At 37.0% G+C, this 27,932-nt stretch overlaps 1 protein-coding gene across 2 annotated transcripts; it reads left to right on the top strand.

The window, feature by feature from the left end:
* Window positions 1–205: 205 nt before the first annotated feature.
* On the top strand, window positions 206–23,690 carry LOC135469061 (clarin-3-like). 2 transcript variants are annotated; one of them, XM_064747580.1, is made up of 4 exons: window positions 206–554; window positions 9,303–9,416; window positions 14,614–14,799; window positions 17,308–23,690. In XM_064747580.1, exons 1-4 carry the CDS (start codon window positions 338–340, stop codon window positions 17,568–17,570), a joined length of 780 nt encoding a protein of 259 aa, XP_064603650.1. In that variant the 5' UTR covers window positions 206–337; the 3' UTR covers window positions 17,571–23,690. The 2 variants fall into 2 exon arrangements, with proteins under 2 accessions (XP_064603650.1, XP_064603651.1); XM_064747581.1 differs by lacking the exon at window positions 9,303–9,416.
* The last annotated feature ends 4,242 nt before the right edge of the window (window positions 23,691–27,932 follow it).

Below are 27,932 nucleotides of genomic sequence, written 5' to 3'. Positions count from 1 at the left end.
CAAGCCGGAACGGGTTTATTGAACAAGGTTAAGATTTTATAGTTCTCGTACCTTGTTGTCATTCCTGTTAATACAGTATAAAGCCACATAGGTCAATGTACGAGTACCTTAAATGAAGGAATTTTATTGGCTGTTGGATTCTTCCGGAATTCTCACTTGCTTCCGTCATTATACCGCCGATGACCTGCGGACTTACCTGGAAAGATCGGAGGGTGTGCCTTAACAGTACTAACTCATGCGGCCTGTTCAAAGAACCGTGGTTACAAGTGTGCTCAACGAAGAAAGCCGATCAGTGAAAGGGTTTTAGCCAATTTCATGTAGCTTGAAAGACATCGTCATGGCGAAAACAAAGAAGGTTTTCATCGGACTAACGTTGGCAGGCTGTGTGATCGCCATCGGTCTTATCACGGCAGCCCTGGCTACAGACTACTGGGTGGTGTCCCAACCCACTTTAGAATTAAAAAATGAAACAAATACCGGTTCGGTAAATTTTGGACTATTTCATGGGAATCAAAATTTGAATTACCTGGGGGCAAGACCGAAAGAGATATGGGGTATGTATGATTCCTGTTATCCAAGAAACCCTGATCATGATGTAGACTTAATGGTTTAGCAGTTGTCATCTGTTCTCTTAAGTAGTTCCCACATGTACTTCCCTGTTAGAGAGCAGTAATCTTATATTCTTTCCTTTCAGATTGTCGGGAGAAATTAATGCAATATGTGTGCCCTATATCGTGCAGAGGAATTTGTGTCGGATGCAGTGCTTGTGAAAGTGCACTATTTGTTTATTATTTGATTTCTCCTTTTAACACAGGAATTATATGTCTTTTATTGGAGGGAACATTCAGGCATTAATCATTATACTTGGGTAGATGCTGCCTCATGCAAATGCAGCCCAATGTGTCCGAATATGACAATATGAGGTCAACTGTGATTGAGTGGGTGTAAAAGTGCAGGAACAGCTATGCCTGTCAGTGTCTTGACATGTCAGATATTTATGTATTGTTCAGGTACTGCAGACTCATCATTAACTCCATTCTTCTTCACAAATGCAGTACTTTTCATCTTAGATAAGCATCTCACAGCATGTAACTTAGGTAGTAAAATTTTTGACATTGTATCCATTAACATAGGTCATTCACTTAATGAGGGGCCTAAGTGTACACATCAGAGAGAGGTGATAATTAGACTGGCTTACGGACAATGGGCTCATAAATCAGTTACTGCCTGTTACATATGGCGAGATAACACACAGAAGCAATGGGTGGGAGGAGGGGATCGGGTTTGTAAGCATTTGCTATTTGGATTACAATGAGTTACAAGAATTAAGAATATCTCAATCTGCATAGTTATTGTGCAGATACATGTACATGTGTACTATTTTTAAATTCCATTATTAACAAGAAGCATGAGTCGCATTCAAAGACCTTATTGCTTTCTTCTGAAGCATTCATGTCTTCATTATTCATGAGTATAATTTAGAGACTTAGTTGCATGTAAAGTGAAGTCAATGCCAAGTTTAGTAAAAAGGTGTGTAGTTTTTAAATTTTAAAGTAACATTATCTGTCATCTGTTGTACACTGCTGTTGATTTTAATTCTCACTACAATAAAATTATTTTCTCTGTTAAACTTGATATGTATAGAGAAACTTTCACTATTACATCTTTCTTTAGGTCAGCTGCACATGTAATCATTCAGTATGAAGTTACAGGCAACACAACAGATATTGGAATTCTTACCTGTCCATCTGAAGACAGATAGTTACTGTTCTTATTTAATCTGCATCTCTAGCATATATTGTTTGGTTTATAGATCAAATTTGCAAGGTTCCTTATCCAAGTGCAATTGAGAGTCAGTGAACCATACCAGTGCACAGCCATGTTTGAGTTTATCAACATATAATCTACCACTACATGTAGCTAATCAGACAAAGCAATCGGAATGGTTGACTGAAAACCACCAATTCATAAGTTATTGCCTATATCAATATAAAACCCCTGAAATTCATGCTGATTAGCGATTCAACATGTTGAACATGGCAGATGTTCGTGGCCATTGATTGGTTGTTGTTTGTTTGTTTTATTTTGCTTTTTTGTGTTATCTTTTTTGACAGTTTATAAAAAATAGTCATCTGTATGCATTTCATTCCTTTTTTTTTACACCTGAAACAAGCAGATCTGCCTTAGACAGATCTCCAGAGTATAATCTAGCCTGTGAACTTCAAGCAAAAAATGTCCCTTCTCAATTATTGTTTTTGTGAAAAGATGTTTAAGAAACTAAGGTAAACATTTTAAGCTGTTAGAATTTTATATGTACAATGTTAGAGGGGAAAGTACATGTAAGTGGCCCAGAGCTCATTGTTGATTAGTGTTTTTTCATCAGAATATATTAATTACTCGCCTATTTAGGCATGATTAGTAAACAAAAAAGCTTCAGGCTGAACATGCCTCTAGTTTCCTAATCAGTGCATTTCATGGCTGACTGACATATGTGCAGACCCTTTGGGTATCCTGTTTCAGTTCGTGTGTATTTACAAAGCACACCCAGAAACTGTAACTATGAGGTAGTAACATGATGTGGTCAGTTTATGTAGTAATGGTTGGCCATATACAAGTCAACATTCATAACAGATGCACGCACAATATATATTATACATACAATGTAATGCTAAATCAGTTTTCAGTCATTCATCGTAGTTAAATAAATGCTCCATGTATATTAAGAGTGGAAAATGTTTAAAATAAGTAATTGCAGTCTTTATCAGGTAAATTGTGTCATCAGGATTCATAGTCTGGTGTCACAAACTAGCTGTTCACCACAATTAAAATTGGTAAACATTCATAGTTGACAACTGTGAGGCTTGTGCGGAAAGTCACAAAGACGGACTCATCATCAATGGACATGTATTTTCCAAGGGAATTTAGCATTGTATAATATTGTGTATTAAGAACTGCTTCTATGGCCTTATGGTTAGAGTATCCGCCTCAAAGCCGGGAAACCTGGGATCAAACCCAGGTTGGTCACACCGAAAATTTAAAAAAAACTGTACTTGTTGCTGCCTCACTTGGCACTCAGCACCGAGAAGTTAGAGCTAGGAAAGAGGACTTGTATAGTATTAAAACCGACTGGATGTGTGTCATGTCTGGTACCCTCAGCCTGATGCTTTACCCTGCCACAAAAAGATACAGTTTATGTACACACACCTATTGACTCCTCGCCACCATACGTCATATGACTGAAAAATTGATAAGTACGAAATACAAGCTCAAGTATACATACATACTAAGGATTGTGATTTGAGAACGTTACTGTTAATGCAGCCTTTGTAGATTTTTGGCAATTGTCTTCAAGTTACAGTGTAAATGCGTGTCAATAAAATCTAGCAGCATGCATAAACGTCTGCCTTTTACTAAATTATGGGTACAGTTTTGATTTGCCATGTATTTAACACTTTCATAAATGAGCCTCTTTTCATTAATTCTTTTATTACCTGATCATGTATTTTTATAATCATTAGTGTGTGTGTATACGGGTATGTTGTGTCTTCTTGAAGTCCATGCTGCCAAAATGCTGTTGGTTTGACCCTACCCGGGTTTGACCCTGGGGTCTCCCGACTTCAAAGTGGACTCTGTAGCCATTTGGCCACCAAAGCAGTGAGGCCCTAAAATAGCCAAGGGTACACAGCAGCAGTCTACAGTGTGCACATATATACATTGTACAGTGGCTACATGCATCCAGCTAATAAAATATTAGCCTGAGCCAATATGTCTGTAAACAGTCAACGTTTATTATGCATGACTTATTGCTGAAACTTAAACCTAGTTTCAAACCAAAGGAGGAAGTAGTATTTTGACAATATAAAGGATATGTTCGTCCATGACAGGATTTAAGTTTCCCAGAAAGACAGTGGCTAAATCTTGCAGTTATTTCCCACCTATGGCTGTGGTTTCCCTGCTCAGCCACTTGTTGACAGTGGATGGAGGGTCCAGAGATTCACACCTAGCCTGTGTTTGCAGAATTGATTGGCCTGTTAACATGGTCAATTTTGACCGGGACATTTTCTGTTAGGTTTATTAGACACAGCACATAAATGAGCAGATTGGAAGGTCTGTATGTGCTACCTCAGGTGCTGCATCATGATCATAACTCCACTATTAAAGTGTGTAAATTCTTGGGAGGATGGGGTGGTGGTGTTGGTGGGAAGTGTGGGAGAGTGTGGGGAGAGGGAGGTATACACCAACACAGATCAGAAGTGTCCATTACTACACTGTTAAGAACGTAAGGAATGTTAACTATGAGGCAGGCTATCAACAGGTCTACTATCCTTTTGGCTCACTTGGGGATTCACGGTTGAGACAGGTGATGATGTAGTGAGGCACGCGTATGGGGCTCAGTATACAAAACATGTCATGGAATGTTTCTCATCTGTATTCAGGGAATTGAGAATCCAGTCTCACCCTGTAATGCTTTTAACAGTTTCTGATATCGATTTATCTGAATTTACAGCTATTTAATTTCATTCATCGGAGAACTAGATGAAAATATGTTTTTGCTTACGCAAGCTGTCAAGTAAAGACACGCAAACATACACATTGTTCATACGTAAATAAGACAAGCATGCCAGATTTCGATTTCCTTGGCGTTGTTGTGTGCCTTGCTTATAAAAATTGTCAACATTGGAAAAAGGTATTTTCAAGCAGCTGATCCTGCAGGGTTGCCCATTGGGCAGTATGCTTGATAGGCCTATGTCTCATCTACAGTGGCCTGTTGATTTCTCATGTTGTTGATTTCAAGGCTGTCCTATGTGATGAAGTAGCCCTTTCTTTCCCAGAAGGGATAATGTAGGCTTAACATTCACATCCTCAGCGAGTGTCTCGTGACGATAGCTACAAAGTCAAGAACAAATACGTGTATATAGAAGACGCTGGTATTGGCCAATCCAGTCATTTCTATCAGGAGCATATTCTTAAAGGAATTCTTTATGGAAGCAATTTGTATACTTATGCGTTCAGTTTTGTCATAAAGAGGAGTGCATACTTGTAGAATCATTCATCTTCATTCTCATACATTTAATGGCTTGTCTTTGGTGTTTTTACAAATACGTTCAAGATGCTTAATAATATCATTAGTACTATAATGATTAGAACTTAAAAAAAATTGTGACGTCATAAAATTCTCGAGGATCTGGTGGTGATCAGTCAATACTGGCTGAGGGATCTTGGATGACCATTTTCCAGAAATACATGTACAGGGAAACAAGTTTGATAGTGGCAAACTGGAGTGTGAAATTCTGTGAGGTATTTCAGTGAAATTAGGTTGATAGAAATCCTGACCATTCACTATTAAAACCGCCCTTTTTGTACATGTTGTAATGAATGCTTCAGTGGCATTGCCTACAATAGATATTGACTTAGGGTTCAGCTATCAAGTTCCTAAGTCCACAGTGAAGCAGGGACAGTAATACCTGTCACAAAACTCTCTGCTCAAGCTGTATGTGGAGGCGTGATGGATGATTTAATATGCTCAGCCGTTCTTCAGTGAACACTGATGTGTTATAACAGAAACATTTTGGCTGTGTGTTAAGAATGGATCATAGCATTAAGTGGTTTTAAAAGCCTTTCGTTTGTTGAAATGAGCATAAATTAGCAAACTGAGGTATTTTATATGTACTGTACTTGTAGAATTTGTTATCACAACTATAATAGAAGTAATAGTAACAAGGTGGTCTTAGTTTCATTTTATTTTCTTCAATCAGTTCTTTTGTAATGGTTTTGATTTAAGTATTTCATCAGGTTAAACGTTCTTTAATTTGGGAAATAAATGTATCAGGACACATATAACTGGCCAACTTCTTTGGGTTCTGGGAGAAAAATCATCTGATGTTTCCTCAGTGTTATTTAGTGTTCCGACACTTTCTCAACTAAAGATCAGCTACAAGTGTACATGTATGCAAGGAGTTACAATTTGATAAATTGGATACACATGCATGCATGTACATGTACATTGTGCTTAAGATAGAATAAATATTTGGTACTGGGCTGCACATTGTTCAGGGAGGTAAGTATGTCTCATGGCACAGTGAAGCATTCAGCAGTATTGCATCTGATACATATTCCTGCATTGATAATTGGGCACTCAGGTAAGTCACCTAAATCTTGCATTGAAGATCTGAGTGTTTGACATATTTAAGCAGTGTTGTGAGAAGGCCAACTTCTCAGCATTGAAATAAGTCTTAATTTACATGATTTACAGTTTTACCTGTAATTTTTGTAAGACATGAGTATGCCTACATATATATCTATCAGTACCTCATACATGAAACTGTGATGCATTATGTCAGTCAGATGACATCGCCCTCATTGGTCCAAGGATGTAAATTTGTCAGATGTCTGGCACAGCCTTGGTTGCTCTGGGCTAAAGAATAGTACATGTACACGTGCTGATTATTGAATAAATTTATATTGTCAATTCATTTCATTATCACATAACAAAATTTTTGTTTCAGCATAATTATTTGGAAATCTCACCATGCTGCGCGCACTCTCATGTTGCAGAATTGATGTGGCTGCACATTTCTTTGAAGGTTTTGAAACAGTTTCTTGAAGTTAGATTCTTACATGTATATAAATGTATATTACATACTTTCTTACTGTGACTTCTTTTCACAGGGCATGTCATGCTCTAGTAGAAATGTTTGAAATGGTAAACCGGCAAACCAGTAATGAAACTTACACAGCAAAAAACATGTATTTTCAGACGCTTACATGCACCATATTGAGGTATTTACATGCGCTGCCATATGAAAGTACAGTGACTTATCACCTACTTGCTCTTAGTATTGCTGCACGCGCATGCATTGTATCACTGCTGAGTTACATATTACATCTATATTTTTACACACCTCTACTTAGTATCCCGTTGAGTCCTGCATTTTAATCAAGTATATTGCTGTTCAGTAATACTCTTACATATATTATAGCATGATGATTTGGATGACTTAGGCTGCAACTGATCGCATGCTGCTGCAGAAAAATTTGGACACTTTGCTTCAGGATGCACTTTATCATTGGGTGCAACCTTCAAGCTACATGTACTTTTATTGGTAAAAGTTTACGACTGTCTAAATGGAAAACATGTACATTATCAGTAAAAGACTGGTTATACCCAGAATTTTATAAAACGCATACTTTACAAAGAAATTTTGGTGAATGCAGTGACTAGAAGAATGCAATATGATGACGTTCCGGTACATGTTGTACAATATTGTTTAAAGTGTCCCAATTTTTCAACCCTGGTACATGTGCATGTACTTATGGCGTTGCGCTACTGCTCGTTTATTTATTTTTTTGTTACATTTATTATCTTATTTATATATGTATATATATTCTCTTTACCCTAATGTATATTTCCTTTGCTGTTGTCCAATTAGTAACTGTAGCTGTACACTGCATGTTGTAGTACAATTGTGTGTTACTATATGCACACTCAGTATTGTTTTCTCATGTTTATCATACACACATGTACATCGGATCACTAGTGTAAAAATGTAAAAACAAAATGACCTGCTGTTTACTTTAATTTGTTAACAAGTTAAAGAATAAAAGCTGTGGAAAATGCTTTTGTACATGTGTGTATTAAAGAAAAAGACTTTTAAAATTGAAGTAAGCATGACTAAACAGACCACTTAAAATTGAGCATAAATATATTTTCATTTACATATTTAGATTTTTGTGAAAAGAGTTAAAGGCACTCAAACATTTGATTTCTAAGGTGGACTTTATGGACCATACTATCAGAGGCTAGGAATTCTGGCGTCACAGGAAGTTTATCCAACTCTAATCTCGACATTGAATGTTGGAATTGTTGTTGGAATAACTCTTTTTTACCTATGGGTGAAAGATTACTGAAATAATGTTTTCAAAAATTCCTTTTTTCTGGTGATCATCAGGAAAAAAAGGTGATGTGTCCGTGTCATTAAAGCTCTAGATACCATCAGTATGGCTCATATAGCCCACCATAGTATTCAGATATTTGGATGCCTTTCAACATCTTCAAAAAATCTGAAAAAATAAATGAAAGTATTTTTATGTATAGTTTTGAGTTGTTTGTAGGATTAACCTTACTTCATGTTTTAGCTTTCTTTTTAACATGTATTACCCTCCATAGTGGCCAACAGAAGGGTCTGAGAAAGTGGACAGTATCAAGTGTCAAAATTTGCCCCTAGATGAGTTTTCACAATAAATACAGCTTTGGAGAATGTAATGTCACACTGCCACTAAAAATTGTCCATTGTCCTGTAATTCTTCAACCTTTTTACCTAGTTGCAAGGTGTTTATTTAAGCATATGGTGAAGGCATTATTCTGTGTAGACCTATATACTTTTTGTTATGCCATGAAACTGGCCAATTCAACAAGTGTAGTTTTGTCTCCAAAATCAGATTTAAAATGTGCATAAATTGCACTGAAAGTTGCCCTTTCATATTTCAAAAGGTTGAGGAATTAGAGTTTGGCTGACGTCTTACTGTATTCCGACTCTTGAAGTTGGTGATATTTTCTAAATCAAGCATTATCCAGGATTTCAGTATCAATCAAATAATACCACTGCCACATGTATGCTGAAGAAAGATATTTTATATATAATATATGCCATTTTGTGAAACATTTTGTTTAATGTAACTAAGCAGCGTAAAGCCTTGTTACACTGTACTTGCTTCTGTTTCCTCTCAAAATACTCAGGGTCATAGTCAAACTTCTGCTTGCATTCTTTAGCTGTATTTCGTCTGATTTACCAAATTTAATCACAAGGAATTTATATGAATTTTCTCTTCATATTTTCCTCAGAATTTGTCAAACATGTTGAGTGTTCAAACAAGGCAGCTCGTGAGGTGTCATGCATATGAGCAAATTGTGTTCATTTTTCCTTGTGTGAATACAATACCAGGTCAACAAGAAATCTCATGGTTCTGAAAACTGGATGGTGCATTGATGTACAATATGTTATTTGTATTTAGTGATCTTTCCATTTCTTTTGTTGAAAATCTTTTCTACCAATGGTAAGTCAAGTCCAAATAGTGTGTCATTCAACCAGAAGTAAATTAACATGTATATCTGTTTATGAATTTTGATATTGTGTGAAGATTGCCCACTTCAATTGAAACTTGACATGTCATTAGATGAGAAAAGGTAACCAATTTTTTTTTATGGTTTTGATTTACCTGTTCTTCATGGTTTTAGATGATGTAGTAATTTGAAGCATGCCTTTTCCTTATGTTTTTTTCTCTCTTGCACCGTGCCCTAACAGCTGTTTGTAATGCCAGTTTTGGTCAATGCTTCTGGTCTGGTGAGCCTTCCGCAGAGGGACGGGAACAAAACTTGCAGTTCGCCATTTTGGATGCCATTGACAAAAACGAATCAGGTTTTTCCTCTTCCATACTATCTTAAATATTGATCATTCTATTCTGCTTGTAACTGACTTCACACCTCTCCTTTACCACTCTTACCAATTTGTTTGAGTAAACCTTACAAAGAAAGTATTTGCACGTACACACCACTTTATTTACACTCACTGATACATTGATTATTAGGCAGGCAGATTAGTGCTTCATACACTGCATGTAGTATATGCATGATAAGCAACACTTTTCAAATGTAGATAGAAATAATATGCTTTTTGTGTTGTCTTCATTTTTTTATACACATGCAGGTTTATTTTTCATCAAAATGGAACAAAAAATAACAAACTTAGTGTAGTTTCTGCTCACATTCTGTGTATATTTACAGCTAGGAGTGTTAACATATAAATAAAGTGCAAAACGAAAGGACACCCATCTGGGATTAAGTGTCTGTCTTAATCCCTGAAAAGATTAGGTTCATTTTATGTGGCTGATGTGGCTGCACTGGTAAACACATTCTCAGTACAGCAGATAATTGAGCATCAGTGCATGTATTATGTGCATCAGTATTTACATTATTCTGAGACATCTGTACATAAATTTCCATTGGCCTTATAAATAGGATAAATTAAGCAGTAGATCTGTATGCACCCAAGCATACATATGCATGTACAATTGTACATGTGTATGCCTTGACATATATGTATGGAGCCAGTGTGTCCTACACTTCATGGTTATACAGTGTAGCTTTTCCACACAGAAAAGAGACAAGACATTTTAGATGATCTTCAGTTAGTGTTGACTGGAAGTCGTCTAAAAAGTGTGTACGTTTGTATGCTTTTCTTTATGAAAGCCATGCAGGACAGTTTGGTGTGTGTTTGAACAAAGGGAAGATTCGAAAAGATTAAAATATACATGCTTTCCAGGGGTAGTGGAAGAATAAAACTGATGATCTTTTCTTTTCCTCTAAAGCATAAGAGATACACAAGTAGACACTGTAGTTAAAGAAGTAAAGGGAAAAAATGTATTTTTACACAGTACTTTTTTGTTATTCATTTGTTCTGGGGCATTCTGGGCATATGCCAATGGATGTGCAACTGGGAAAACTTTAATGATCTCGACCTGCAGGAAATTTTTAAATGACTTTTAAATTTAAACCAGAACATTTTGAATTTTTCTGTAATTGCTACTAATAAAACATATTGTTAATGACGTTTCAACAACAATCAAATAAATAATGAAGTGACACTGTAATTATTGATGTAATTAAGCCTTGTTTTGGATGTACATTGCAAAGAAAATGAAAGAGCTGAATTTTACAGGTGTGTAAACATTGTAAGACTAATGACACCTGTGACAGACCCATATTATAAACAGGTATACACATGTTACACCCACATTTACGCTGGTCACTACAAAGCACCCAGCAGGTTTAGGTACATGTGTGTATGTGTGACTGTCCACCTCCTGTAGCCACAGTTGTCATGGCCATGTGTGGCGATAATGCAGTGACTCTCCACATGGACATGTCACTTTCTGGTCATTTTTTAAAACCATATAAGAAAACAGCAAATTTTTTGTTTTCTAATACATTTATGTTCACGAGTATTGCATATAGCATATCCTCACTATGATGTGGCTGCTGTATTGTCATATTATTCAATATTCTTGAGTACGGCGTAAAACACCAATCAAATAAATAAATAAATCATATTATTCATCCATATAACACATGCCAAATATTCATTATTAAAATCTAGTGTCCATTGACATATGTGGTAATTTTGAGACCGAAGTCAAGGTTGTACAATATAGGAGGTTTGTGTTCATATTGCCAGACTTCGATATTACTGTTTATGAATGAAGTTAACTTCATATTGGTGTTATCTGCTTCTTAATATGAAGATTTCACTTCTATAAGGGCTGTCAGGTTTTGGAGTGGTAGAAACTGTGAACAGATAAAGGAGTCAGCACACCTCAGCCAGCAACCTGACAAACCTGATGTAAATCAGCAAGAGCTAAATATAAATGTGTGACCTCTTCTAAAGAATTACCTTAGCCTACGTGTTAAACTCACAGAAATGCAGAGAGAGCATAGTCTGGGTGCAGATAAGGCCCTTAAAATATTGTAACCAATGTTCAGATTATATGTAAGCAGATTACATACCCTAATTGACCTAAAACTGTGTCCACAAAAGTGCAGTTTTAAAGGTAAATAAATATCACAAGCTATTATTTTTGGTGGCGAAACTTACAATTTTCCAGTAGAATATCTTCCCATGTTCCAACCAAACCTCAAAACACCTTCCTAAAATCAGTAGAACTCTGAACCAGGAAAAAGGGGCAAAATGGGTATATAGAGCTTAGACTTGAAATGTTAGAATATGGGAAATTTTTCCTGAATTTGAGGCTATAAGGTTACCTGAACTTGGACTTTATACTCGTATACAGGCATGGTTGGTTATATTAGCAAGGTAGAAAAAAATAAATGTACTGTAACCTTTGATTTGGGCAGAGCAGGATGGTTTCATTTTCCTGACCTGTTTTCCTAGCCTGCTGCAGGCGGTGCATTGTCAAAGCTTGTGATTGTGACCAGCTTTACACACCCTGTGAAGCTGGTCGATCAAAGTCCCTAATTCTACTGATGACGTACATTATGTAAATGTGTGACTCGCTCACAGAAGTCAGTATTTATTTATTTATTTATTTGATTGTTGTTTTATGCTGTACTTGAGAATATTTCACATATACAATGGCGGCGGCCAGCATTATGGTGGGAGGAAACTTGGCAGGGTCTGGGGAAACCCACGACTATGGGCAACAGCAGTCAGTACACATCGCTGTTAAGTACATGTATGCCAGGTGTAATGTACGTGTACATATATCCAGGCCTAGGTACAAGTGGGTTTTGTGGCCAATAGATAAGCATTGATTCTAACCCTGAAGAATTTTTTGCGTGTGTGCTTATCAGTATTTTGGCTTCAGTTAACTTCTCAGGAGAACTTTTATTATGCCATCTTTTTTATTTTTGTGGTGATGATCATAAGTTACTAACCACGTTTAGTAACAAGCAACAGTGAATCGATCAATCAATCAATCAATCAATCAACAGTACAGCTTTGTTGAGTTCATATCAAATTAGAGTGGCCTGCAGTGTGAAGGTGTGACAGCTAGTGTATCAAACTGAAACCTAAGCAGAGGTTTATCGTAGTGCATTATTCTACACCAAAAAATGTCGACTCATACCTTGAACAATGAAGAATAAAACTGTATATTCATGGGTGGTAATTTATCACATTTTATGCATTGTTTTGTTAATAGATTCGGAAATTTAAAAAAAAACTTTACATGCCAGTATGTTAAGGTTTTGAAATCATGGCATGAATATATGCATTATTTGTTTTGTGACAAATTATGCCACTTAAACATAAAAAAAAAACATATTTAGCTATTGTGAAATTAAATTTATCAACTTGTGATGTTATATGAAGTTGTACTCTTGGAACACCTTCATAAATACATTAGCATTTGATTGTAAATTCTTCAGTTGAACCAGAGAAACTTGCAGAGTTTGTATTGTAGTTATTACAGTTTTCAGCATCAAGCATGCAGCTATATTCTTAGAAAAGACTTACTCCACAATATGTTTGCATTCACTGGCGTATTCATAATCATATTTATGTATTTTTCCAATATGTATGAATATACATATACTGAACGTGAACCCTATGATATGCTTGTATACCTCCCGCCTCATTACTGACTATGCACTAATATATAGGTAGCAGCACTGGCTTCTCTCCTAGTAAGAAAATCTTCCCTATCTACCTATACCCAGTATACATGTTCATAAGTCCAGATTAAGGTATTTCTGACCTCACCCAGTCTAATTAACATCCAGCAGTTGATTTCCATTATTAACCAGTGGCTGCTGGATGAACTTTCACAAATAGAAAGTACCGGTACCTAAAAACAATCACACCATTAACAGATTGTACTAAGGTGTATGCTATTCGTAGAGATAAAAAAACAACCCACTAAACATGCTGAACTAGTCAATAATTGCTGTAGGCCACATGGAATAAGTAACATTTTCATTCTTCTAGTATGTGATATAGCATATGTGGACAGATGTATAGGGTGTGATTAATGTCTGTGAAGTGTCACTGTTAGCTTTAATAGTGTACTTATGTTTAAAATGGAATGATCATGATTTTATGCAACGTTACAAATCTGTAACTTTATACAGTAGTTGATTCACCAGTATCGTATAGTACAGCCATTTTGCCTGCCTTGTTACATTTTGTGATCGGCCTGTACCCACCCGTGTTAAATGATCATATCAGGTGCAAAAATATTCATATCATGTTCAGAAGAGCACATGTCCTGATGCCTTAGGATAACATATGTGTGTGTGTGTGAGGAAGATAAAACATTTGATACTATAGAGCTTGGTTTACTGTGAATACAACATTTATATTATGAGACTTCCTGATATTTCATATAGAGCTGATAAATCAGTTATAATATGATGTTAGCACATTAGGAGAAATGATACACACTACAGTATATACTGTGACTTGCACTTGGACTTCACCTCCACCGATTCTGACAACAGAGTAAATAGGCCCACTTCAGTTTGTCATCAGAAATTTCCCCTTGATGAAGGAAAATAAATCCCACTTGGCATATTTACCATTGAAAAATTTCCATAAATTCCTCTTTGTGTCAGTCTAGAATGCAAACAATAATATGTACAATGCATATACACATACAGTGGTGTATTGACATAATTAGAATTAATTCATCATCTATGTTTCGATCATTTATTCAAATTTCTTCATTTGGGAATGAAATTTAAGTGCAACTGTTTTTATGCATGTAGAAAATGTATCATTATTGTTTACTTCTGACTTTGCACACACAGTGTTACATGTGTTGATATACATGTAGCTTGATTCCTGTTAAATTGAGAGTTTTAATAAGACAATTATATTAATCACAATGGTAGACTTGACTGACTTCAAAGCTTGGTAGCCAATCAAATTATCAGTAATACAATTTACAGGTGATAACAACATGACAGTTTTTAATTAAAAATAAAAATGTTTAACAAAAATTTTTCAAAAGTAAAATATCGCCACAACCTAAAACCTAATGATATGGTATTCCACAATATTCAGGTCATCCCTTTAACACAGCTTCTGATTTTTTTTGCAGTGAAAGATTATGCCCTGACATATGGAATGTTTGATTATGGACTGTGGGTGGGAACAATCGTCATGGCAGCACTGGGCATTGCTTGGGGCCTCATAGCATTTGGATTTGGCTGTTTCAATGTCCTGTCACATCCCATTGAAACCATAACTGGCCCAGTAGGGCTGTATGTGTGGAATGCTATAGCTGGTAAGTATACACTACTCACACACATACCAGGGACTGCCAGTCAGAGGATAGTGATAGGGAGACATGTAATTATTGGCCTTACCACCTTAGGGCTGTCATAAACAACAGTACTTGCCCAGTTTTGTAGGAATGGAAACAACAGATCTGATGATGTAAAATCATTTGATCAATCTAGCATTGCATTCACTGTTATAATTTAATCTGTGAATTCTTTGGTTTCTTTGCATGGTGGTACATGAATTGTTTATTTAACAAGAAGTTTGATCCCGAACTGAGGGATACTTACATGTAAGACCTAAACATTCGTAGTCGTGGCACTACCTCGCTTGACTCTCAGTGCAAGAGGAAGAGGCGTAGTACTTTGTTCCGCCCAGTATCAGTTTGACATGACTGGGTGAGGGCTCATGTTCGGTGGCTTCAGCACAGCATTCCAGTGAGGCACCACTTTAAATATTGTGCCGTTGGGTAAAGCCTGGTACCTCTTGATATGATCAAAATAATGTTGAATGTGATGTTAAACCCAATCAAACAAATATTACACAGCAAAGCCATAACTGCTCGGAAGGACCCCAAAACAGGGCAGAACTGGACAGCAATTGCATAACTGTTTCAGTTTGCATGTATATGCTCATCATGATCACAAACAACTACTGCAGTAAATTGGAGAATACAGATTTGGATTGATACGTATGTACAGGCTATTTGTAACTATTGCCACCAGCAAAGAATACTCCCCCCCTCCCAAATAACAGGCCAATACATGGAAAAATGAAAACAGAAACAGATTTGTTATACAATAGAAGATACATTTCTAAATATGTTGCAGCAGTTGGCATTAGTATATGAGTCATGAAGTGACACATGTTAATACACATTTTTATGGTATTTCTATCACTTTGGATATCCTCTCATTGACATCTACATGTACTTGATTTATTGATTACCATGTACACATTATCTCTCTGGATTTTAACCGTTGCTTTTGGTGTTGATCCCCTATTTACATAATCTGTAACACACAGGTTATTTTTTTAAAAAACTGAATTTCGATAAAATCTACATGGTTTATCTCACCAGTTTATGGTATGGTGGGTTTTTTTTTCTTTGACATATTAGCCAAACTACGAGACTGATAGCACTCACTGCGCGTCAGTCAGATTGATCTATGGTTGAAAGCTTTATATTGCACATGTTGGATTACTTAGGATTCATAGGTACATGTGCCCTGAATTTGACTCACAATTGGATTATGAGTATTATGTAACGCTTGGTGTTATATTCTCTTCTTATATCTATGCTCTGATGCCACTGTTACCATGGTTATAGACTTGAAATCACATAATCTTTTGGCATTGCTGCAGATACTTTTGTCTGCTAATTGAGTTCGAGCTCAGGTGTGTATTATTTTCTGTCAATATATATATGTATATATATATAAACCACCTTGACAGCTCAACCCCAAATCAACATTTGACAGACACATTGCAGGAATAGATCAGGAACACTGTACACCTTGGACCAAACATGTATTAGGTGTAAAAGGTTTCCCCATTCTCACGTCCCACTACACGTTAAGTTTTACCTGAGACAGGAGGCACTGCCCTCACATATCTGCTGTAAATTAACCTACACAGTACATTTTCCTAGAAAGCCTTTCATCATGAAAGTGTATGTAATTATGAGGGGAGACACAGTTGGTGTGGCGTCAACACTACCCACAATGTGAGCATTAAGTACACACAAGGTTATTTGGGAGGGTGAGGTTTTGGATGGGATTAGGCCAAGGGGTGTGAGCAATTGAATCACATGGCAAGTAAAATCAGCTCTGATTGCATAATGCCAAAAACTTTCATTGCTGGTGAGGTGACATCTTTGTTACGGTAAAAATCCCTTGTTCATGCACCTAATCTTAATTCATTGTATGATCGTCCTATCTGCTCTAGTGACCTAATGCCTTCTAGCAGAAATTTACTATCTCTTGGCCTTTGAAGTTGTGAACTCTTGCTGGTTAGATGATCACCTCTCAACATGCCTGGTTTCCTCTACCTGTGAGTCTGACTGCAGTCGTGTAGAATGAATTATTTTTGAGTACAGATTAAGACAGATTGAGTAAACGATTAGACACAAAAATGAAAGAAATACTTCATCAAATCCAGGTCCCAATTGATGGAAATCCTTAACTGCAGAACATCCTTAAAAATTCTTTATTAAAAAAAAAAATGAGGGATAGCACAATTACCCCATCACAAAACATACATGTGGGGCAGGTCAGCAAGGAATTTATCGTTTTTATTCTGTCCCATGAATGAGATAGGGATTTTGAAGAAATCAATATCAAAAGAAGGAATTTCCATCAAAACCCTAATAAAAACTTTGGAGTTTGGCCCTTTTTGTGAGGCTAATTGCCAGGTTACCCTCAACGAACATATTTTTAATGATGGCCTTATAAAGGATCAGTTCTGCAATGTATGTTATTACTAACACTTATTTCCTTCCTTTTTTTTCCAGCTTTCTTCACCTTACTATGTGTGATCCTGTATACAGTGTTATATTATCAAGATCTCAAGGTGAACATTCTTCTGGAGGTTGATCTTGAGAACCAGTGGGTATCAAAAGGCACAACCCCTGGTTATTCATTCTGGTTGGTAGTGGGAGCCACGCTAGCCTTTGCAATAAACATTCTCCTCGTCTTTCTAGGGGGAGTTAACCTCCGCCTGCCTAGTTATTCCTCGACAGCAGAGAAAAACCTGGATGGGGTGATGATGTACTAAAGTTATGTGTGTTAAAGCATGTTGTTGATGAAGCTCCTGGTGGTGCAGTACTTACAAGCCAGATAGTATTTGTGGAGGGTTGTCCACATGAGTGTGGATGTACAGTGCCCTCCCAAACCACTGTTGCCAAGGATGCAGAGATGAGATATTGACATGTACAAAATAGAAACACATGTACGTGAATGAATTCAGGATCAAAGACAAAACATGTATGTTTTTTGTGTGAAAATTGGAGTGTTATGGTGGTTGATCAGATACACTGTCAGGTGACGCCAGGATCATGCAATTTAGAGTTGTTAATTGAAGACTGTGATTTAGGTATACACGTGTCTGTTGACCAAAGTGTGGACAACAGCGTTGGTGAAGAAAGCACACAAGAAAGCTTCACAAAAGTATATACACCAGAAGAACCACTGCAGCTACTTGTATTGGATACCTGCATATATTACATGTCACATTACACCTTGTTCAGTACATGGAGCTACTCAAGCTCATTTCACCCCATGGCAATATTCATTGGTAGGTGAACAATGTATGTGTAGGATTCTACCTGCTTAAAAGGAGATCTTGCTCCTCTACACAGCAAACCCCACCCTGTCCTGCCCCGCCCCGTGGAAGAATCTGTATATGTATGGTGTTGATTGAAAAGCACAAAACAATTTCCCCCAAATGTTATCACAGAAACTTATATGTTGAAAGTTCAGTGGAAAAAGCCAGAACTTAATTGCTGAGGTTCAGGAAGGTTGAGCTGGTCAATTTGAAGCCAGGCCCACAAGACCAAACCCTGCTTACTGTGCCGCCATAATTGGTCAAGCCGTTCATGTGTGTATTCTGAAAACACTAAAATATGTGAGGCAAGTATTACCGTCAGATAGTGATTAGAGTCATGGGGAAAACCTGGTAACTAAATATTGGCTATGTAAAAATCTGTAGCCAGCAAGGGCCTAACCTTCAGCTGAGGGGTGTACATAGGTGACCTACTTGTCAGCAAACACCCAGTTCACGCCCTTTGATTATCACATTTCTTTGGTGAACTGTGTTACCTGGTAGAGGTGGCCTGCAGTGAAGAAATACATGATGTGGGTTCAAGGAAAAATTTGTAGAGATTTGGTTTAGGGAAACATTCCACACATTCATGAAGAGCGTTAGTCAAGGTGGTCCCCTGTGCAATTCATGTTATCATTGTTTCTTTCATTTGGCAATAAATGTCCAATATTAGACAGGAAGAAGTTTGACCTATTTGCTATATCTGGATATGTTACATATCAGTGTTCAGTAATTTAAAAGACATTAGCAACTTAGCGGGAAAAGCTTTTGAAATTGATAATTTTTGACACTCATATTTCAGTTCTTGTAAAAACATGTGTTGTGGAACAATGCTTTGCTCAAACATTTGGGACGTCATCTTGCCTCAAACTTCATTGATGTTTAGCTGAGCTTTCAATACAACATTGGTGTGCAAAATGCTGTAGGATTAACTGTTACCATTAATGCCTTTTCATCATTGAAAAATGTGATACAGAAGAATCAGGAATATTTTTGGTTCTCATTTTATACCTATATATCTATGTATGCATGTATATACATACCCGTGGATGGTTGTGTGTGTACTAACATGGCCCACTATTGTTCAAAAGAATTCTGCCAGCATACTCTGTGAATGATAGTTGTAATGTTTGTGTTTGTATATTATGTGGATATGTGCTGTACATATTTATGATATATAGGTACACTTGTATATCTACATGTACATATACATAGCAGAAAACGTAAGGTTAATATTATAACTATATTAGAATGTCATATATATATATAATGAATATTATACATTTCTGTTTGCAGTATGATTTTAGATCTTTGAACATTTAAGATAAAAAGATAATATTTTTAAGAAGATTTGATTCCATCCTAATGTTATCCATCCATGTATCAAGTTATTGAATGAGCACCCTGTGTGGAGATATGACATACCCTTATTCATATAGGTACATGTTTAGTACCATGTGGGGTGAAGTTTCTGTTTGGACCAATCTTATCATACTCTCAGTTCACACTGTCAACATTGGTTAAATGATAGAGGAAAGCAAACAGTTTAGCTCTCACCAGTGTTTGATTCCATGGTAAATAAGAATGTCTTTGTCATCAGATGCTCTATGTTGGCATGGTAACCTTTATTTGCTGATCAGCTTGGCAAATTTGAGAGAGATTCTCACCAAAAATAAGCGGTTAGTTATTCCTTCAGATGTACTGTTATGTGTTCAACCCTTCATTTTCACAGCGAGCTATTGTTAAGTGCGGCATTAAACAGCAATCAGATAAATAAGTAAATCCACAGCAAGCCTATGGTGCTATACTTGTTGTGCATGGTGGAAGCCCATCACTTGCCATAACTGTTCCCCAGTACACCTACATTTGTAAGGACATGCATAAAACTATTTGGAGTCCAACAGAAATTTGAATTTTTGAATTATGATATACATGTAGGTGAAGAAATTAAATGGAAACAGTATTTCTGTAATAACACAATGGGGGTGTTGAATGATTTAGAAGCAGATTCCAGAAGTAGGCTAAGTGAGAATTTTATTTTACACTCAAGTTATTTGATTTGCACAGGTGGCCTGCCAGGGCAAAAGCCTTTGTTTTGTGCTTTTTGTTGGTACAGATTTAAATTGTAGACCCCATAATTCCCAAGTTAAAGTTATGATTCTGACCTTGAGTGTTTAGGCTTTCATTTCAACTGATTTTGTCAATGTTCAATTTCTTCCCTCATATTTTTAAGGAGCGTGGGCACACAGCTGCATATGGATGAAACTAGTGACCTCAACTTTATGGATTATCAACTTTAACTAAGCAAATGTGGATCCTGTGGCCTGTGGGTTTACATGGGGATTGTTCAGTATTTGTCTCGCATGAATCAAGGCCAGTTTGTTTATCTCTCAACAATCGCAGCTGTCCAAGTGTGGAGGAAATAATCAGAGTAGACCTGTGAAATATTGATGTGGTTTTGTGAATAGCTTGGCATCACACCAGCTTACCAATTGTATTAGTCAAAGACTACATAGACTGCAAATCTGACTGCACACTATGTCTCCCACATGGCACAACATTTACTTTGCTAAGGCAATACTGATCAATTTAAAGCTTTTGTAATATTGCTCTTTAGTATAGCAAGGTGTTTTGATGCTAGTATTTGATGAAAAGGAAAAGCTCAGATTGTATTTCTTGTGCACAAGTGTTGGCATGTATAAATTAATACACATGTACATAGGGTTCATGATTCAGCCAGAGTCTTAGGTTATCATGTCATTTTACTGAATAGCCAATATTAAAGACATGTATTTTAAGATTAGAAAAATTCCTTGGTAAACAAGTTCGTGTTCACTGAAAACATTTTTTGCTTATCTTATTACCTACGTTTGTGAATGGAAATTATGTCAGCCATTAGCCTTCTAGGAATAACCAACAATTAATAAATAATAGTGGATGCATGATTATGCTGTGTTTCTATACAATTTTACACATGAGCAGTTGTAAGTGTGAACAGTTTTATTTGTTCCTGGCTGGAAACAAATGAGTCCTTATTGTGAACAGAGCAGTCTATTAATATCACATGTCAGTGTAACCCTGCTTCTTGTATAGTGCTCTCGGTGTACAGAAATACACACCTGGTGCAAACTTTTTAAATGGGCATGTCAGCAGGAGTCTGTATATGTTGTGTGGTAACATATCTTTTGTTGGCTTGCAATAAAAGTCAACCAGTTTTACTGGAATATCAATGTAGGCCTTCATGTGCATACCGTAGGAGTCATCCTATTTTATTACCTGGACCATTTTTTAGAATCTGGGGATTGAGGTTTTTTAACCTGACTGCAGTCTGTCCAAAATGTTATATACAACAAACTGAAATAATTTGTCTTTATCTAGTCAGAGATTTGAAGGTATGGTATGGTCAGATATCTTCAGAATTGTTGCCTTTGAGTTTTAGTTTCCTGGGGCAATGTTGAAGGGCGTTTTTAAACTCCTCATACTTTTTGGCCGATCGACTGTTCTTCAGCCTTTTTGTTTGTTTAAGCGTATTCTGAGGGAATTATTTTGTTCAGACTGAAGAAAGCTTTTATGAAGTCCTGAAATTGGTCAACCCAACCAAAGTAGTTTTGTGTCCAAAATTAAATTTAAAAGGTGCTTAGATCACACTGAAAATTGTATTTTCGTATGTAAAGAAAAGGTTAAGGAAATAGGGCTTTAAAACTGGTACTTTTACGGAAAATGAGAACGCCCAATGTTGTTTGAATGGCAACTACTTCCCTACTATAGTAGGTCATATTTGATTCTCATATGTTGATATCAATTTCCTTATGAGCATAGTCTATTGATATGTGATACCAGGTTAAAACTCTATCTGTTGAGTAAATACATTCTAATCAGTATCCGCGACCTGTGATGTGCAAATACTAACTTCTGATTCAGTTTAACGACATACAAGCCAAGCCATCCTAAAATGTATGCCTCAAAACAACTGTCATATATGAAGCACAAATGGACTCCTCTCTGACTGTGAATCAATACACTACCTTTGGTGAATTTAGAATTATAAACCAAATACTATCTTGTCTCTCATTCCATCATGCAGTGATCGCATGCATGTATTGAGCAGGTTGTTTGTGAAAGTATATGTTATATTTAGATGAACTTCACCAGCCACTGTCACACTTACTGGTTTTATTACATTCCCTCATACAATTATCCAAGTGCAGGCAATGGGTGTGCCATGTCAACAAGTACAGGAATCTGAAACATTTATTATCAGTACCTTTTTCCAATTTATGGTGGATTTTATAATCTGTACACATTCCTATTTCCTTGTCCATTGTTATGGAAACCTTATTTTCACAAAATGTGCATATCATTCCATAACACTTTTTGAAAACTGAAGTGCAAATGTACTCGACATTAATTGCTGCATTGGAAGTCTCATTCTGAATTTTCAACCATGTGTTTTGCCTGGCCTTGATGGACTCTGAACTCCGATCTATTTACAGAACTTAATTACAGTTTAACTGCCCTTCTAAATGGTGGTAACAAAGGCTTGCACATCAGTAATTGGTGTCAGTTACATGTCCATATAATTTATTGCTGTGCATTTGGCCTGCTGTTGTTGGGAAATATACCTATGTGTTTTCATTTTTGTCTTCAGCTTATGATAGTTTTCAAAGTGCTCAAAGAATTTTGGATAGTATTACTCCTGTTATTAAATAGCCTGTGTACAGATTGAGATGGACTCGGGTGTATTGAAAGGTACAGTTTAGTGTTGTTGTTTATTATTGCTATCATTATATCTGTATAATCTATGTTATGCTATTAGGAATTTTCAGCTAGATGGAAAGAATTTAGCTTCATGACGAGTGTAACTTCAATACATATGAACTTTACATTTTACATCTTATACATATAGGCAGCTGGATTCTGTTCTAACTATTCCTGACAATACGGTATTATGTATAGGTTGATCAAAGATGATAAAGAGTGAGGTCTCCCCCTAACTCTCCAAGATATGTCCGTATTACCTGACCATACACCCCGTGAGTCTGAGCAGACGGCCAGGTATCCCAACACAGCCTCTGACCTTGTTGTCATCAGCAGGACAAGCCACATCGTTGACATTTGACACTGTTTACTTTGATGCTTTTGCCCGAGCTTCCTGAGATAGCCACACAAACCCAGGCGGCGAGCTGGAGCAAAAATGTCACTGCAGTTATTGTTGTTTTAACTGTAAGGTGTGGGTGAATAGAAACAGATTGTTCAGACATTACAAATTTTGCTGCTCAGTCAAACGGACATTTTTACACCCTTAGCCCTATTTACGATTCACATATTACAAAGCCAGATTCCTTGGTCCGTTTTATCGGAAGAATATTTAAAATTTTGGTTGGGGCTTTGTTTGTAGCGTGTTATATCAAATCTGTGCCTCGGTGAATGAGGTCCAGTCATAGATTTTACTCTAGTTTTTATGTTTTGTATGGTTATTTAATTGCAAGTGAACTTTTGACCAAGTTAACAGGCTTGTGGCCAATGTGTATAATAAAACATGATTTACCCAGGGAAGTTGTGAAGCTTGTTATTACAGTTGTACCATTTGATTATAGATTTTAAGGAATACGGATGAAGATTTCAAGTCTCGATATGACCTTGGTTTCGTTGAGATCACCATATATACAGTTCTTTTGGCATTTAAGTCAAGACTGAAGTTTGTTGAGAGTGCATTAAAAGATTCTTACCATATCGTGGGAATTTCTTTGGCAACTTGGGATATGACCACTTCCACAAAGCGATTTTACCAAGAAAGTGGACACCTGTCAAGGGTTCTGTCCAGTATTCAGGTAAGTATTGGAGACTGGGGGGCATTCACGTGTGTCAGCTTTAATAACCCTTAGTGCACGTCTTTATGTTTTTTTTTTTTTTTTTTTTTTTTTTTTTTTAGAGACACACTGGGGGTTTGACCGCTTTGTTGGCCGAATGGTTGGGGCGTCCGCCTCGAAGTCCTCGGTTTGGGTCAAACCAAAGAATTCAAAATGGTAGTTGTTGCTGCCTCGCTTGGAATTCAGCATTGAGAGGTCAGAGCGAGGAAACAGGACTGGTTTGCCCGATGTCAGTATAATGTGACTGGGTGGGGATGGAGCCGCCCTGCCACAAGAAGACATACTATATATGTGCAGACGTGATCGTGATATGACTTAAAAACTTCTTGAGTAGGACGTAGAACTCCAAGCATACATACACACAAACAACAATATCCAGTCAACAGAAATTGAGTGGGAATTGTAGGTGGGAACAATTCCTGAGTACCCTTGTCCATAAACCCAACAAACGCCATGTCGATCTCTCACCATTCAGAGAAACGATGCCCAGAATCGAATACCGACATTCTTCGCGAGATCAATAGTTAGGAGTTATTGGTAGAGAGTGAGGCCGTTCGGAATGACTCTCCCCATATTTGCTTTCTACCTGTTTATCCAGATGACCATAATCGTGCCATCAAATCTGCCTTGTATTTGATGTGGAATACAAACATGATTGTCCTCTTCATAATGTGGCATTTATTCCTTCCTGCCTTCATATACACAACCACAAACGCCTAGTTGTTAAGATTCTCCCAAGATTTTATGCCTTTCTGGCGAATTGGCACGATCCACCACAATTATGTACATTTATACAGGGTTTGAAGACGGATGATTGGGCAGTTTTCAGAAGTGAAGAAAGGGTATACAGTTTGACTAAAGCGTTCTTAACGAACACGTTATGAAACTGCGAATCACGCATATGTTTAATGTATTTCTTTTCGCCGATGAGCAGTTAAGCACCGATGAATAAGACAAATAACATATGAGTGTAGGTCCTTCATTAAGATTACGTAGGAAGGTTTGTGACCAGACGAGATGAGCCCTTGGTTTCCTCCGGGAGTTTGTCCTTTAACTATAATCATGACCGCTGCTCTCATTTAAAAGTGAAATGGCCCTATATCCTTGAGTGCCAATATAATCCAGGACGAAAGTGAAGAGCTAAATAAAAAGAACAGAACTGAGATAATAATTTTCATAAGAAAAAAAAAAAACAGCGATGCTTAACGTTATATCAGGCCGTCGTTCGGGGAAAACCGAGCCTGTTTTTATTGAAGTAGAACTCTTGAACCCTTCCGTATATAGATCCTGTAGAAGAAGAATTGGAGCAAAATACCCATGTTGAGAAATAAGTTTTACTGATTAGAACTCAAACATCGCTTTCTGTCCAGGAATTGCCAACTGTATTGATGTTCAGGAAACAACAAAACAATTCAGACAAAGACTGTATGACACTAAAAATGTGGATTGTGTTTAGTTTATTTATTTATTTCTACTTTAACGGCAGAATATTGTTTAATTTATTTATTTGATTGGTGTTTTACGCCGTACTCAAGAATATTTCACTTATACGACGGCGGCCAGCATTATGGTGGGTGGAAACCGGAAACCCACGACCATCCGCAGGTTGCTGGCAGACCTTCCCACGTTCGGCCGGAGAGGAAGCCACAGAATATTGTTTAAGTAACATGATATAATCCTACGCTTAATTGGTTATTTGGTTGGTTTTGAATATCCCACATTCACGGTGGCGGTCTGCTTTCTGATAATTCCGATTTCACGTGAAAGGTCTGAGTTTATGACTGACAAACTGATTGGGTGATTTTTTGCTGGTCAATTAATGCATAGATTTGGAAGCGAGGGTGATGAGAATATGGACCTGTTGTTTCTAGGTCTATCATTTTTAACCTGTTTGATGTTGATTCAGCTTTGAATTAACCTGAAATTAATGGCACCTTTTCCATAAACCCATACGTCCATGTATACTACAGGGACACCTTTACAACCCAATTTGTAAGAAAAGTAATAAATCATGTATAGAAGTGTATTTGGCGTGTCTGCTACGGTCATTGCCTAGATGCCATAAATGAAAACGTTGCATTTACAGACCTATAAAGCAGGGTTTCAGATAAAAACACGCAAGGCTGGACAACCAATTTATATGGTGCCAAGACGTGCACTCACGTTTGTGCATGGACCTTCCGTGGCACAGTGGTTAGCGTGGTAGCAATGATTCGAAAGCCTCTGCAAATGGAGTCACTTTTGAGGTCTGTGAAGTCCAAAACATAGAAATTCAGAAATATTCCCCTATTGAATCAGAATAGCTCAAACTTAACATAAAATAAATAAACATACTAAAAAACATTTGAATTTCGACTGAAAATAGCCGATTACACACGATGCCTATATAGCGTTGCGATAAAATAATATATGTATGTATAGCCGCTTAAAACGAAGACCGCCCCCTCCCCCTCGGCCACGGAGGCCCCGACGCGTTTGGATGATGTGCACGCATGTATTAACATGATTATCAATTAAAATATTATAGCTCATGTATATGCGGCATGTTTCAGACGATGACTGGAATAATATACTAACTAGCGTCTTTGTTTGACGTTAACGGCATTGATATGTAACTCCTGATGTCAACAGTGAGGCGGCAATATCAACATGGCGCATGGAGATACGGTCGAAATATTACCCAGACATGATTATAATACTATTTAATACTTTTTATTATTTAAATCATATAAGCTTTCATTAGAAAAAAATGCGTTTTATGAACAACATGTATAAACCCGCTCAATAAATTTAAAATATATTAGATTTTGTATAATAAATAGATTTTGGTAATTGTTAAGGTAAGGTAAAATCATTTTATATAATGGGCATGTTCAAATGTTTCCTATAAGTTGTTAATATATATGCTTACTATGTTTTCACTTATATATTCTCGCATGTTGTACTCAGTTTATGGAGGCAGACCTTCACACAGGCCTATAATAAATCCCTTCATAAGGTGGCCTACACTACTAATTAATCGTCTCACCTGGGATCACCTGGTTTCGGCCATGAGAAGATTAACCTTATAGAGATCGGCAAACGGCAATTAAATGACTATTTGTTGATATAAATACAATTATGATACGCTGTATTTACTGTTAGTTTTCTGCTGGACTGCTGACGGTACGTTAGACATATAGATTTCGCACGGTAAAATCTCAGATATGGACCTTTACAAACGACACGGAATAGTGTCACCGAGTGTGATACCCACTCATACAGGTACGGTGTATACTACTCTAACCATCGTCAGGTTGTAATTCTATCCTCGTTGTGAACTGGTGTGAACATATTGGTATTTATACTTTGACTGCGTGGTTTTATCACAAATTATACTACGTCAATAGAGCGATGAAAACAGAAAAACATTTTTGTCAAAATGAAGACACGGTAACAATTTTTTCTGTGCGTGAGAAGCATGGCGGTGCTTCATCACCAAGCTGTGACATCCTGATTATTGTTAACGATGTAAGAGATCTAGTCAGCTCATGTTTACGTCTGCCTTGTGCTGTTTGTTGACCGGATTCAGGCCAACATACAGCCACTGCATAATGGCTGTTTTTCTGTTGATGACAAAAAACTACTTGAGAAACATATGACGTTTATTGATCAGGTCTTTCCAGAGTTGACGGCACAGTCGCAGATTTGTTGGCATAGCGACCGCGCGCGCGCTTCTGATCACTGACACCTGATACCTGCCCACGCCCCGACATTCTGGTCGGTGGAGAACGATCTGCTACAAGAAAATGCCGTCAATCCATTGGACGCCCTCTTTTACATACCGGGTAACAAATGTCTTCGTTTCGACACTCTTTCATAAATTCACAAGAATTTACCCCATATATGATTTATGGCGAAATTTGGTTATTCTAGACTCTAGTGTACACACGGTCTTGCATGATTG

This window comes from Liolophura sinensis, chromosome 6, assembly GCF_032854445.1.
Source record: "Liolophura sinensis isolate JHLJ2023 chromosome 6, CUHK_Ljap_v2, whole genome shotgun sequence".
Lineage (NCBI taxonomy): Eukaryota > Metazoa > Mollusca > Polyplacophora > Chitonida > Chitonidae > Liolophura > Liolophura sinensis.
Note: the sequence above shows the minus strand (reverse complement) of the source record. Positions and strands in the feature narration are given on the sequence as shown.

Bases quoted from the DNA above. Each gene is read 5' to 3' on its own strand.
- LOC135469061 (XM_064747580.1), top strand. From the start codon at position 338: ATGGCGAAAACAAAGAAGGTTTTCATCGGACTAACGTTGGCAGGCTGT. The intron at 555-9,302 runs GTATGTATGATT...GTGCCCTAACAG, and splicing joins AAGACCGAAAGAGATATGGG to CTGTTTGTAATGCCAGTTTT. The intron at 9,417-14,613 runs GTTTTTCCTCTT...TTTTTTTTGCAG, and splicing joins CATTGACAAAAACGAATCAG to TGAAAGATTATGCCCTGACA.